At 40.9% G+C, this 15,421-nt stretch overlaps 1 protein-coding gene across 1 annotated transcript in view; it reads left to right on the forward strand.

Moving 5' to 3' along the window:
• The window catches only part of LOC128692431 (cytochrome P450 4C1), a 71,477-nt gene that overhangs the window by 25,487 nt on the left and 30,569 nt on the right, over positions 1-15,421 (forward strand). The window contains exon 2 of the mRNA XM_070096502.1: positions 4,961-5,140. Coding sequence (XP_069952603.1) covers positions 4,961-5,140 — 180 coding nt within the window. The remainder of the gene's footprint in view (positions 1-4,960; positions 5,141-15,421) is intronic.

The raw sequence follows: 15,421 nt of genomic DNA on the forward strand, positions 1-15,421 counted from the left end.
GGAAATCTTGAGGAAATTAAGACTGTATCGAGTATACAACAAATTCTAACACAATAGAGCGAAAAACTAATGTGAAGGAGCTGGCAGTGATAATGTCAGAGGTTCTCACCATCAAAGACCATAACAATGTATCTACTTTTTCTGTTAAAAAAATTATAGATGGATAATTCGCTGGTCAACAGTTTTTGAAAAGTTTCATGCATCTTAAATGAGATTAGTTAATTCTTATGTATTTTCATGCCCTGAATCGAAATATTGGCTATAACTTTAAAGATAAAAGACAATGTAATATTTGATTATTTTATTATAAAGTACAATGTGTCAGTATGTTTTAAACTTTAATCCGTACCTACTCTCTGCCTTTTTTTCTTGACGCTTAAGAATCATCTCTTGCCAAGCATTCTTGTGCCCCATTTACCCTGGTACCATTTTTCCATGGTTGAAATTTCTTGGTGAAATCTTTCACTATGTTCGTTACTAACTGCCTCACAGTTCGCTGGAAAAAAGTAAGTATGAGTCCAAAAAGTGGTTTTTAAGTAACATGTTACATCCCATGTTCTTGTAAGCCTAGATGAGGTTTTCCACCAATTCTTCATAGTTGCCTTCCCTTCTGTTTCCCAAGCAGCTTTCTTCTTCCCACGAAAGTCTGATTCAAAGTAACCATTTTTATAAGGCTCTCCAATTTCTGGACCATTAAAGACTCCGTCTCTTTTCTTAGCTTCGCACCTATGCTATTTGTCCTTGGGGATCAACTGCAGCAACACACCTAAAGCCAATAATAACCCAACAAAAAGCTGCAGTAAGAATAATCACTAAATCCCATCCCTGGCAGCACACCCCCCCCACTCTTCAAAGATCTAAACTTACTCCCAGTTCAGTACATCCACACTTAGTACTGTGCAGTCTATATCTACAGGGCCTTAAACTCTAATATCAACCTTGACCTTAAACGCTTTCTTGATAGTTGTGACAGAACCCACAGGCATAACACCAGAAACAAACATCTCTACGACATTCCCCGTGTCCGACTAAACCTTTACAAAAATTCAATGTATGTCAAAGGCCCTAAAATCTGGAATACCCTACCTGAGAACTCTAGAACTGCAGACACATTCATCACCTTCAAAACTACCATTAGAAAACATCTTATCTCCCTGATACACCCCGTCAACTAACTTCACGAATACCACCTGGTGGTTCACACTTACACTCGCACACTCATTTGACCATAAACAGAAATATTAATCTCAGTCTTAATATAATGAATCCTGTGATACTCCAATACTGAAACTATATACTGTGCCAAAACAAAAGCATTCACACTGCTAAACTCACAAAATAGTATTTAGTCACTTAGCCATAATACCAACTTACCTCATAATTTGTAATATTTTACATTTAAGAATAAAACTAAGTATGCCCGAAATGCCTAGCCATGCTAAGCGTTCTAGTGGTACACTCTGTAATCTCAATTTTACTACATGTTAAACCAAACAATAACCAAATTTCTGTAAACTCAGCATTGTAATCCTTATAGAGAATAAACTTTGAATTTGAATAAATACATATATCCTGTCACAGCCTCAACAAGGTATAGTGCAAATTCCTGCATTGATTGGTTAAGTGTTTCCATTTTGTACTGGTTAGACCCCTTATTGAAGTGCTGGATGCGATGGTGACCCTAGTGTTTGCTTGTGCTAGTACATTAGAAATGTTCAGTGCAACCTGGCTGTTGGGAAGAATTATATCTTTGTTAGGAGTGATGTTGGTGCGTGGAGAATTAATGATCTGAAGAGCTCTTTTCTTGCAGTCTTTTTTTTTTTTTTTTTTATTTATTTCCAATTTGTGCACACATACAGAGGTACAAAAAAATACAGATAAGAGCAGTATGCCAAAGCCACTTATACTATGCATAGCATTACGGGCTGGCTTAAAATTAACTTAAGATTAACTAAGCAATGATTATTATTATTATTATAATCAAAAAGAAGCGCTAAGCCACAAGGACTATACAGCTCTGCTACTAAGCAATGATGAAATCAGTGATAAAACATTAATGTAAACAGATAACTATAAAGCACAAGTGAGTATTACAAAGACAGGTCATATGGTTGCATTCAGTTAGGTAGTGATTCTGTTTGGTAGTGTATTTAAAAAATAATAAAGTTAGATTGGGTTTTAGGTTTAACATTTATGTGATATAATTGTGAGAAACATTTAAGATATACAATTTATAATGTTCAGTTATTCAGTATTTATTTGGTTTTGGGTGAGTAAGTAATCTTTGAGAAGAGACTTGAATTTATAAACAGGTTGTGTTTCTTTTATATTTACAGGTAATGAATTCCAGATTTTAGGGCCTTTTATGTGCATTGAGTTTTTGCATAGTGTGAGATGGACACGAGGAACATCAAAGAGTGATCTGTGCCTTGTGTTATGGTCATGTGTTCTGTTGAGGTTGGCAAGGAGATGTTTGAGGGGAGGGTTAATATCAGAGTTAAGTGTTCTATGTATGTAATAGGTGCAGTAATAAGTATGGATGTTTTGTATGGTGAGTAGGTTTAGTGTATTGAATATTGGTGGAGTGTGCTGCCTGTAGTGAGAATTTGTTATCATTCTAACTGCAGCCTTTTGTTGGGTAATTAGTGGTCTGAGATGGTTAATTGTTGTTGAGCCCCATGCACAAATTCCATAGGTGAGATAGGGGTAAATAAGAGAGTGATATAGGGCCAGGAGGGCTGACTGTGGAACATAGTACCGTATCTTCGATAGTATGCCTACAGTCTTGGAAATTTTCTTAGAAATTTGATGTATATGTGTATGAAATTTGAGTCTATTATCAAGGTGGATTCCTAAGAATTTTCCCTCTGTTAGTTTTGTGATAGGTGATCCATTTATCATTATGTTAAGAGGGACATCTGTAGCTCTGTTACCAAACTGAATGAAGTAGGTTTTGTCAATGTTTAGTGTAAGTTTGTTAGTCCTCATCCAGGTAGATATTTTCTGTAATTCGGTATTTACAGTATTGGCTAGCGTGACTGGGCTCGGGTGAGAGAAGACGTATGTAGTGTCATCTGCAAATAGTGTGGGTTTGAGTAATTGCGAAGCATTTGGAAGGTCATTTATGTATAGGAGAAAGAGAAGAGGGCCAAGGACACTTCCCTGTGGGACACCAACTGTAATTGGTTGTGCAGAAGAGTTTGCCCCATTTGCGTACACATATTGGCTTCTGTTGCTGAGGTAAGACTTGAGGTAGTTGAGGGAGTGCCCTCTTATACCATAGTGTGACAATTTTACGTGGAGCAAGTCATGGTCAACTGTATCAAAAGCTTTACGTAAGTCAATGAAGATCCCCAGTGGGACTTCTTTTTTCTCTATTGCAGTGTATATATGTTCTAGCATGTGTATAATAGCATCATTAGTATTTTTATTAGGCCTGAATCCAAATTGGCAGGGGTTGAGTATGTTTTGGGAGATAAGGTAGGAGTAGATTCGTTTATGAATTAATTTTTCGAAGATTTTTGAGAGAGGGTGTAAGTTGGATATTGGCCTATAGTTATTCAACTCTGTTTGGTCTCCTCCTTTGTGGATCGGGGTGACCCTTGCTATTTTGAGTACTGTAGGGAAGGTGGAGGATTCAATGGATTTGTTAAAGAGTGTTGCAATGATTGGTGATAGCACTTGTGACACTTGATGAAAAAGGAAGGAAAATGTAAATCTTTGAAGGTTTGGTGAATGCATGTACATTCCTAGTCAAGAAACTCAGGACTACAAATTCGGTATGCTCTTAGGAAAACTCCGATGATGATGCCTTTTTGGTCCTAGTATCTTGACTGGAATAGAAGTTGGTGAGATCAATTTTGTTGGTAGGTTTACGGCAAACTTCAAATCTTAGATTATCAACTTTGTGAATGAGGACGTCTAGAAAAGGTAGCTTGTCATTGGACTCTTCTAGAGCAAACTGGATCGCCGGTTCAACTGCGTAGAGCCTTGCATGAAGATTCCGTACATCAAAACGTTTGGGAGTTATTACGAGGACATCGTCCACGTAACGTAACCAAGTGATGCTGGTGGGGATGATGTTGAAGTGTTCAGCTTCCAGGTGCTCCATATACAAGTCGGCTAAGAGGGCGCTGATAAGGGACCCCATTCCCATACCATTGGATTGTTTTTGGAGCCTGTTATTGAAAGAAAACCAATTGAAATTAACTCGGAATTCAATCAAGTCAAAATCTTTGGAAGGTAGAGGAAGATTATGGTCCTGATTGACTTTACGTCGTAGGTACTTTAGTGAAGAGAGAAGTCACGTCCAAACTACTTAGGTTCTTGTTACGGATGGAGAGGTTTCTGATACAGTTGAGTAGGTCTCCTGAATACTTAAAAAGAGCGGGATTGATGGTCCCTAAATGGCAGGAAAGATGTTTGGCAAGAACATCTCTACACTTCTCTCTTCTCCAGGTGCATGCACACTTATTATGACCCACTTTTTATATCCGACCCTTATTTTTATCCACATAATCCTTGAATTTATTCAACATATATCCCCTCTTCTCTCTCCACAACTGATTCTTCTACATTATTGCAACCCCTTCCTTAGCTCTAACTCTCAGATACTCCTGACATAATCCCATTTATTTCTCCCCACTAAAACTCCCCTACCCCTTTCAGCTTTGTTTTGCTTAGTGCTAGGACATCCAACTTTTTTTGATTCATAAGATTAGCAATCATTTCATTCATATCATCTGCACTTCATCCACTCACATTCATACATCCCAGTTTTATGAAGATCTTGTTTTCCTTGTTTTTAGCAGTTTATTCAGGAGAATGGGTCACTAGCCCATTGTTCCAGACACCTGGTCATCTCCTACGACATGCATAGCTCACGGTGGAAGAACTCTGCTCCACTTCCCCATTGGGATAAGCAGAAATGTTATTATTATTATTATTATTATTCCTGCAGAAAACTATCGTGTTCCTTCCGGCACAACAGTAGAACTGGTCATATACAAAATTCATCGTGACCCAGCACAGTTTCCTGATCCAGAGGTGTTTGACCCTGACCGCTTCCTGCCTGAGAACATCAACAAGCGTCATCCCTACGCCTACATCCCTTTCAGCGCTGGACCCAGGAACTGCATTGGTAAGGTCTATGGCTCAAAGCGTTGAACTTATTTTCCAAACCAAAGGGCCATGAGTTCGAACTCAAGGTAGACCGAGGCATATGGGCTAATCTACTTTCAGTTGATTCACCTCTTAACATTAAACTAATTAAGTTCAAGGTTGTCAGTCACATGCTGGGGGTTGGTAATTTAACGTTGCATAGTGCACTCCAAACTCAACTGTCTATAGATCAGTATTACTAGTATTCTGCTTTTTAATTATGTATTAACGTGGTAGAATTACCGACAATATGTTAGGTAGAACAACACAAGCTCAATTAATGCAACATTAGTTGCAGTTCTGTCCTCTTTGCTTTTAGTTAATTTTGTTATTAACCAAGAAACATATATATATATATATATATATATATATATATATATATATATATATATATATATATATATATATATATATATATATATATATATATCGTGCCGAATATGTAAAACTGGTCAATTAGCAAGAACTCATTTAAAATTAAGTCCTTTCTAAAAATTTTCTCTTATGTTTAAAGATATATTTTTTTCATTAATGTTAATGTAAAAATTTTTAATTTTTCATCAAAAGCATCTTAGAAAACTTACCTAACCTTATTATAACAAGAACAATTTATTTTAGCCTAACGCAACTAAATATATTTTAGATTTGTTTGCAGTAATTTAATACTAAATAAACGCAGTGAAATATATTTTTTTCGTTAGGTTCAGAATGATTTTGGCGAAATTATTGTGTACACAAATTTTCACTTGTCCTATATGGCAAGATGAACGTTGCTATTTAAGCCAAGATCGCAAGTTCTGCCTATTCGGCACGACATATATATATATATATATATATATATATATATATATATATATATATATATATATATATATATATATATATATATATATATATATATATGCAATAACATCACACTAAACAGGTGATTTCAGAATATGCAAAACAACCACTCTGAAAGAATAGAGAAATTCCCGCTTTCGTGACTGCTCACATTATCAAGGAACTATGAAAGTAAAGCATCCAAGGGGTCTGGCCAGCACCTCACTATCAGATTCCACAACGGTTAAACACCTGACGCGCGCCGACCCAATTTGGATAGGTCCTTTGCACAACTCGCCCACAAACTATTCTACCCAAGAAAATTTAAAAATTTAAAAATTTAAAAATTGTAGTCCTGAGTTCATAGATGAGGAAATATCCAAAATTTATGAAATAGGTAATGATTTAAAATACCCAAGAAATGTAATTGATAAATCTTTTAAAGTTGCTAGAAATACTTTTTACAATCCAAAAAGGGACAACCAGCCTTATTCAACTAAAAATATGTTGGTTCTCCCTTACCATGAAAACTTGGTTGATATGCCTTCTCTTCTTAAGACTTTTAATATTAAAGTTGTATTCAAAAATCTTGATACAGTAAAAAAACTTTTGATAAAGAATTCCCCCCAAAATGCTGATGGATGTGTCTATAAGATTCCTTGTAAAATTTGCGATAAAGTTTATTACGGTCAAACTGGTAAAAATCTCGAACTAAGATTAAAACAACATAAATATAGCATTAGAACTGGACAAGATTCCAATGCTCTATTTATTCATGTAAGAGATTTTAACCATCCAATTGATTTTCAAAAAGTTGAGAAAGTAGTATCAAGCAAGTCCATGGTCGACAGGAATATAATTGAATCTTGTTTCATAAAAAGCAGTTTTGACAATAATATGAATATTTCCTTTAGTTTATATAAATTAGATCCATTTATAATTAATAGAATTTGGGAAGAATTTAATAATACACTGGACAAATAATTTTTAAATTTTCTTGAGTAGAATAGTTTGTGGGTGAGTTGTGCAAAGGACCTATCCAAATTGGGTCGGCGCGCGTCAGGTGTTTAACCGTTGTGGAATCTGATAGTGAGGTGCTGGCCAGACCCCTTATATAGCTTCCTTGGATGCTTTACTTTCATAGTTCCTTGATAATGTGAGTAGTCACGAAAGCGCTTGGTTTTTTTTCTATTCTTTCAGAGTGGTTGTTTTGCATATATATATAAAATATATATATATATATATATATATATATATATATATATATATATATATATATATATATATATATATATATATATAAACAATGATCTTTGGCCGAAGGAGACCCGAACCTACGAACTTTGGAACAAGGTACACAGTGCTTTACCCTTCTCACCACACTGGACCAATATCTTGCCGCCCAGCTCGCACTAGACGTTGATCCAAGGCAGCCAGCTTTCAGGGAGAAGGCTTACAGCTTTTCATCCCATCCCCTGCATGCATCAGCCTTGCTAGAGATTTTAACAATGCAAGGAATTCGCAAGAACATGCGAAATATACACAAACACTGTGATTTTATTCACATTTGTGATTAGCTAAAAAGCCCACAGGGGTTTATGGTAATTTGCCTAGATCATACATGAGTTCTCAACTGCACAGTCAATTGAACTACCATACGTCAAAACAGACTTACGTGGGTTTGTTTATCGGACCCTTACACCCGGATATCGGTGTCTTGATAGAAGAATAGTGTCTTTGAGAATGTCCAGGTTTTCCACTTAGACTGGAAATTCGCAACACTAGCTCGTTATATTGTTCATCAAGATTTGTTCACAGTGAAGTCACTAAAGAAGCTGAGCACTTCTTGGTAATAGATTTATTGCTATAATGGAGATTGATTGTCTTTAAGCACAAAACTGCACTGATCAGTGTTCTTTGTTTATTATCCTGTTTTCCCTGACAGGTTTTAAAGCAATCTGATCATGCCACGGTGCCCTCCACCTCGCTGCCCCTAGCCACAAAGGAAAAGCTGATCTCAGCAAATTTCCCTTCCTTGAAGCAATGCAGAATGCTTGATTCTTGCCATCTGGGCATAGACATCATTGAATGCTATCCTCTTTGCACATATTTTTCCTGCTATTTGTAAGAGAATAATTTTCTCTCATTAACCCACACAATGGTTGCAACACTGGTCAGCCATGACGTGACTTACTGGCATACGCTGGTACTGCATCTGGAATCAATTAAAGTGTTGATGCAAGCAAGATATCATTGCAATTTCTGAGAGGGTTGGGCCTCTCAGGGCTGAAAAGGGCTGAAAGGGGCTAATACTCCCCTCCTGGAGAAAATGTTCTCCACACTGGGGGGTGGCGGAGGTTCACTGCAGGTGAACTGCTCATCACTTAACATTAATTTGATTTTCTCACTCGTTACCACTGCTGCTTGTCTTTTCTGAAGAGCTTTAGTCTGTGGGGTTTCTGGAGAAAAACTAATTTTATTTTCAACACTGTAATTTTAACGGCACTAGTTTATTGTCTGCTTATTCACTACATCTTTGTACAAAACATCAACTGTCCTGATGATTCCATTTGCATCAGGATATTTGGTCACAACTTTTCCAAGAGACCTTTGGAACCTCGGACCATCATTGTCAATAATCACTATGTCATCAGGTCTTAAGGACATATAATTTTTCAGGAACACCACCTCCATAGAAGTGTTCTCTCAATGAAGTAATAGTCTTCTCACCAAATTTTCTCCCAACTTTCAGTCACTTTATTAAGGTGTTTGAATTTATGTCTGAGTTGCTCAGGTTCGAAATAAATAGAATCCTCTATGATTTCTTTATCATTCATGGGAGGAACAGGCTCGAGCCTTCTGCCATGGAGCAAATGAGATGGACCTAACACTTTTAAATTGTCCAGATCATCGGTAATATAAGTTAGAGGTCTGTTGTTTGCTCTGTTTTCTATTTCAATCACAACTGTGCGAAATTCTTCTAAGTCGATTCGCTGACGATGAAGAGTCTTCCTTAAACAACATTTTACGATGCTGATCATTCTTTCATAAAATCCGCCGTGCCATGGAAATTTAGTAGGAATGTATCTCCAACGACAACTGCATTGATTCAGCATCTGTTCCTCTTCAAGGGGGGCTTCTTGGCGTGGTGAACAGGCTCTTGGTCTGAGGATTAGACCTGTTGGTCTCCTTCCTCAGACCGAACCTAATTACCCCCCAATCCCCCCCTCCCTTATCCCATCCTCCTTGTTCCTTTTCCTCCTCCTCCTCCCCACCCCTCCCTATTACCCTTCCTCTTTTTATCCTTTTTTTTTCCCCACAGGCACACTAGTTCCTGGGTAGGGGAAAGGATACTGGGGTCCATCCCATTCTGTTGAGGTTCTTGGTGGTGGTGTAGTTTGCCATGGAATCTGCATCGCCTGGGGATGTCCCAATCCCTCTCTGGTCTCCTGGGGAGTGGCTTTGGGTATCTTTCGGGCGACGGGTGTATCTCTGGAAGCTGCCTTTCAGATTCCGGGGGTGGTGGATATCCGGTCGCCCTCTCTTTTGTCCACCGAGGTAGCTCGGCAGATGTGAGGTTGCTATCCCGGATTGCTGGTTTATTGGCATGATGGGTAGGGTATGGCACGGGGTCCATGCTGCATCTGCACTACTTGCGGTGCTGAGGTCCTCTTGGGCACGGAGGGAGATTTCTGGCCCTCTCATTCCTCCCAGGAACTATCCCTCCCCAGTCCCCCCTTTTTTTATCCTTTTTTTTATTTTTATTTTCTTTCCTTTCTTTTTTTTTTCTTAAAAACAAAAAGAAAGTACCTAACCATAGAAGCCCTAGTCCATGAACCTGCTACCCCCGGGCACCTTCTTGATACCGCACCCCGTTCTGACCCCGCCTTATCTTTGGACCACTCTTCGGACACTCCTAATGCCTCTGTACCTCTTGCCGGTGCTGTTTCCTCACCCACTTCAGGTACTGAGGTCTCGTCTGACTCCTTTGATTTATCTGACCTCCGCTCTCCTTTGACTATGCTTCCAGTCTCTCCCTCTGGTGCAGCAATTTTCGAATCACCGGCCCGTTCCACGTCGGACCAACTCTGGTCCTACTCCTAAATGCCAACAACAGTTACCTGCTGATGATACTTCTCCACCTTCTCGTTCTTCTCAGAAAAGATCGACATGTCCTGCACTCCCTTTCCACGCTGAGTTTCAGAATGCACAATGGACTAAATTCTTCACTTTATGACCGACTTCCTCTATTGCCTATCTTTCTGACCATGGTATTGGCAAGGCACTCCTACACCATGTTGGTAAAGATATTTCCTTTCATGTTCTTAAGAACAGTACACGCATCATCACTGTACAGAATGCTACCCAAGCTCATGATCTTTCTCTTCTTTCCCATATCGATACTGTTCCTGCCACTATTGAAAAACATCATTCCTTCATTTCTTGTAGTGGTACCGTCATTCTGCCCCATACCATAGTTCAACAAAATTTCCAGACATGTGGCAATGACATTCTTGAACAGCTGGAACTCCAAGATCTCGCAATCCTCGAGGTAGACACTTATGTTCTTCCTGCCCGTGGGCGGAGATGATACCCTAGCAATGTGGCTCATTTAACTTTTGACAGCCGTGAACTCCCATCCTCAGTTTATGTAGCAGGACATCGGTTACAAGTTCAAAAGGTGATCCCTACACCTCAACAGTGTAGAAATTGCTGGCGATTTGGCCATCCAGCGAAATATTGCAGATCTAAAGCAGAATGTCTGTGGTGCCGATGACCAGTCTAATACGTCTTGCAATCGACCTCCCTCTTGCCTTAATTGTCATGAGGCTCACCCTTCATTCTCTCGCCGTTGTGAAGTCTACTTAAATGAGCGGGAAATCCATTACCTCAAAGAGGCAGAAGGTCTCCCTTATGCCATGGCAGTTTCTCATCTCCACCTCCAAGGGAGACTACCTCGTGTTTCTTATTCCCATGTTTCAAAATGTCCCCCCACTTCTTGGGTCGCATCTTCTGCAGCCTCCTCTGTGGTTACCTCTCCCATAGTCAACTCCTGTATCTAATTCTTTTGCTGTCCTGGGCTCAGACGTCCCTACTTCAACACCTCAGTCTGTTCTCGCTTCTTCGTGTTCTCCCTCGCAAGCCTCTGTATCGACGAGATCTTGTACGACACCTCCCAATCGTCCCTCTGCTTCTCAGAAGTCAAAGAAAGGTCCTTTAACCCCTCCTTCCCTTCTTCCACCTCCTCATTTTACCTTCCCTGTCTCTGTACCTGGTTCTTCCCCTCTCACTGGCTCTGTTACAAGTCTAGAGGTTCACCCTCGTCCTATTACTGTACCTTCATCCCTTGTTCCCTCCCAAGTTTCATCCTCTTCTGCCACCTCCCAGGTTTCTGCCTCTTCTGTCACCTTCCACGCTTCTTCTCCAGTTCCCTCCACCCTTTCGCCCCCCCCCCCATTACAGTTCCAATCTTTACTCATCCTCCCCCTACCATCTCCAGTATTGTCTCCCATACAACGTCTCTGAATTCCAAAACACTTGAAGCAATCTTTTAATATATAGCAGAGACCAAACCATCAATGGACACTGATCCACCCTCTGTTCCTTCTCTCTCCTCTCCTCCATCTGCGCAACTCCTTTCTTCACAGTGCACCATTCCTTCACTGCTTGAACGCTTTACGCTGCCTCCGCATGTGGACTTTTCTAACCCCTCTGGTCCATAGGAACCCTTACCTGCAGATTTCAGGTATCTTTGTCGTTGCCAATCATGGTCTATTTACAGTAAATATATGCAGCCTCAGGGGTAATCAGGGTGAGCTTCAGATGTTACTCTCCCAGTTTTTGCCTGTTGGTGTTTGCTTACAGGAACCAAAATTGCACTCTGCTGTTATCTATCCCATCTCAGGCTAAATTTATTGTATTCTTCAGATCCTTTTCCTGATGGGACCTTTAATGAAAGTGCTCTTCTTCTATGCACTGATATTCTGTACCATCAGCTATTTGTTCGTGCTTTGCTGCATTAAACTGCAGCCCGTATCCACTTGCATAAGTGGTATATGCTCTGTTCTTTATATCTCTCTCCTTCTCGGGCATTATCTATTCCGGATATTGCCTTCTTGTTTTGTCATTACCGCCACCACTTCTGTTACTTGGCGATTTTAATGCCCATCATTTCCTCTGTGGGGGGGGTCTCACTGTGATTCCTGTGGCATTCAGTTAGAGGGTTTTCTTGCTACCCACCCCCTGCATGTTTTAAATACAGGTACTCACACCCATTTTGATCCTCGGACTCACACTCTCTCTTGCATCGATCTCTCAGTCTGCTCTTCCTCCGCCGTATTAGACTTCACTTGGTCTGTTCTCCCGGACTTACATGACAGCAACCATTTCCCAATCATTCTTACTTCCACTTCATATTCACCACCTCTTCGTATCCCACGCTGGCAATTTGATCAGGCAAATTGGAACCTTTACTCACAACTAACTGTCTTTAGTGAGGTTCCTTCTTCGTCCTCCATTGATGAGCTTTTACACCTCTTCTCGTCCTCCGTTTTAACCGCAGCTTCTCATTCTATACCCCAAACATCGGGCAGGCATTCTCAGAAATGCGTGCCTTGGTGGTCTCCTGCTTGTGCTCGTGCAGTACGTTTGAAACGTGCTGCATGAGGCAGGTACCGGTACAATAGAACCATGGAGAGACTTCTTGATTTTAAGCAGAAGCGTGCAATCGCTCGCCGTGTCATCCGTGACGCTAAACGCACTTGCTGGCGAGATTATGTCTCCACCATCACCTCTGCTTCCTCTATGAGTGCAGTCTGGAAAAAGTACAAAAACTGAGTGGTAAATATTCTCCTGACCCGGCTCCTGTTCTGCGGGTTGCCGATGTTGATATAGCAAACCCACTAGATGCTGCCAATGAAATTGGCAATCATCTGGTCCATATTTTTCAGGAGCTCCATCTATGCCCCTTATTTCTTTCCTCAAAAGTCTGCCAGAGAGTTAGCACCCTTGGACTTTTCTCTCAGAGAAGAACAGTATAATGTGCCTTTTACACTTCAAGAACTGGAGGCAACACTCTGAGCTTGCCGATCATCGGCAGCTGGGCCTGACGACATTCATATTCGTATGCTACAACATTTACATCAGTCAGCCCTTGCAGTCCTATTACGCCTTTTCAATATTATTTGGTCACAAGTTCTTCCACAGCCGTTGAAATCTGCCATTGATCTCCCTTTCCGCAAACCGGGCACTACGGGACCCACTATCGTCCCATTGCTCTTACCAGTGCAGTTTGCAAAGTGATGGAATGCCTGGTAAATAGACGTTTAGTGTGGTATTTAGAAACACACAACAGTCGCTCCACTCGTCAATATGGCTTTCGTAAGAGACGTTCTACCATAGACCCCTTACTACACTTGGATACGTATGTTTGTAATGCCTTTGCGAATAACCACTCAGTTATTGCCATATTTTTTGACCTTTAGAAGGCATATGACACAACTTGGAGGTATAATATTTTGGCCCAAGCCCACTCTTTAGGCCTCCGAGGCAATCTACCATCCTTCCTTAAGAACTTTTTAACTGACAGACATTTCCATGTTTGGGTTAATAATGTGCTCTCCCCGGACTTTATCCAAGCTGGAGGTGTCCCCCATGGATGTGTTCTGAGCACAACACTTTTTCTCCTTGCTATAAATGATTTGGCCTCTAGTCTTCCATCAAATATTTGGTCATCACTCTGTGTTTATGATTTCGCTATTGCCTGTGCAGGCGCTGACTGTCACCTCATTGCAGTTTCTCTCCAGCATGCGGTCGACCGTGTTTCCAATTGGGCCACCACACATGGGTTTAAATTTTCCAGTACCAAAACTCACCAAATTACTTTCACTAGACGCTCTGTCATCTCTGATCATCCTTTGTACCTCAATGGCTCCCATATCCCTGAACGTGATACAGTCAGGTTTCTGGGCCTCCTCTTTGACTGTAGGTTATCCTGGAAACCTCACATTACCTCTCTGAAGTCAACTTGTCACAGCCGGCTGAACCTTCTTAAAACCCTTGCTCATCTTTCATGGGGAGCTGATCGTCAAACTCTCCTTCACCTACATTCCACCCTCATTTTATCGAAACTTGATTATGGTGGCCAGATCTATTCAGCGGCCTCTCCTGCTACTCTCTCTAGCCTTAACCCCATTCATCACCAAGGATTACGTTTATGCCTTGGTGCTTTTCGCTCTTTCCCTGTTGAGAGCCTCTAAGCAGAAGTGAACGTTCCATCCTTATCCGATCGCCGTGATGCCCATTGCCTTTGCTACTATGTACGCTCTCATGATCTCTGCAATCCTTCCATTTATAGAATGGTCACTGATATTAGTAGACATTCTTTATTTGTTCGCCGCCCCTGTTTACTCCATCCCTTCTCTCTTCGCCTACATTCGCTCTTGTCTTCTCTTCAATTACCACCACCTTTCTATGTTCATGTAGCATCTCACTTTTCCCTACCCCCCTGGGAAGTTCCAGCTGTTCAAGTCTGTTCTTTCTCTCTCCCTTGCTCGAAAGCGCAATTGTCTACGGTCGCTTCCCGCTCTCCTTTTCTTGACCACTTCCACTCTCATTCTCATGCCATTGCAGTGTATACAGATGGCTTTAAGTCTTCTGATGGCGTAGGATTCGCAGCAGTGCTTCCGGACAGCATCGTACGAGGGCATTTACTATCTTCGGCTAGTATTTTTACAGCTGAATTGTATGCCATTCTAGCAGATCTTATCCATATTGCATCTATGCCTGTGTCATCATTTGTGGTTGTCTCAGACTCCCTTAGTGCTTTACAGGCTATACAGAAATTTGATACACCCCACCCCTTAGTCCTCCGTATCCAACTTTGGCTACACCGCATCTTTACCAAGCATAAAGATATTGTTTATTGTTGGGTCCCTGGTCATGTTGACGTACAGAGCAATGAACAGGCAGACACTGCTGCGCAGTCACCAGTACATGACCTACCAGTTTCATATAGAGGTATTCCATTTACGGACTATTTTGCTGCAAAAGCTACGCACCTTCACACCCATTGGCAACAACGTTGGTCTACTATGCTCGGTAACAAACTTCAATCTATAGGTTACTGGCCGTCTTCTTATCACCAGTGTCGAGGTTGGGAGACTACTCTCTCCCATCTTCGCATTGGCCATACTCGTCTTACTCATGGATATCTCATGGAGAGGCGCCCTGCTCCTCTCTGTGAGAATTGTCAGGTTCCATTATCAGTCAGCCACATTCTGTTAGACTGCCCACTTTATCAACGAGCACGCAGAATTTACCTCCGTCGTCGTCTTCGCTCCACTGCTCTCTCTTTACCTTCCCTTCTCGCTGATGGACCCACCTTTCATCCGGACTCTCTCATTGACTTTTTGACAACTGACTTCACAAACTCTGATAC

This window comes from Cherax quadricarinatus, chromosome 53, assembly GCF_038502225.1.
Source record: "Cherax quadricarinatus isolate ZL_2023a chromosome 53, ASM3850222v1, whole genome shotgun sequence".
NCBI lineage: Eukaryota > Metazoa > Arthropoda > Malacostraca > Decapoda > Parastacidae > Cherax > Cherax quadricarinatus.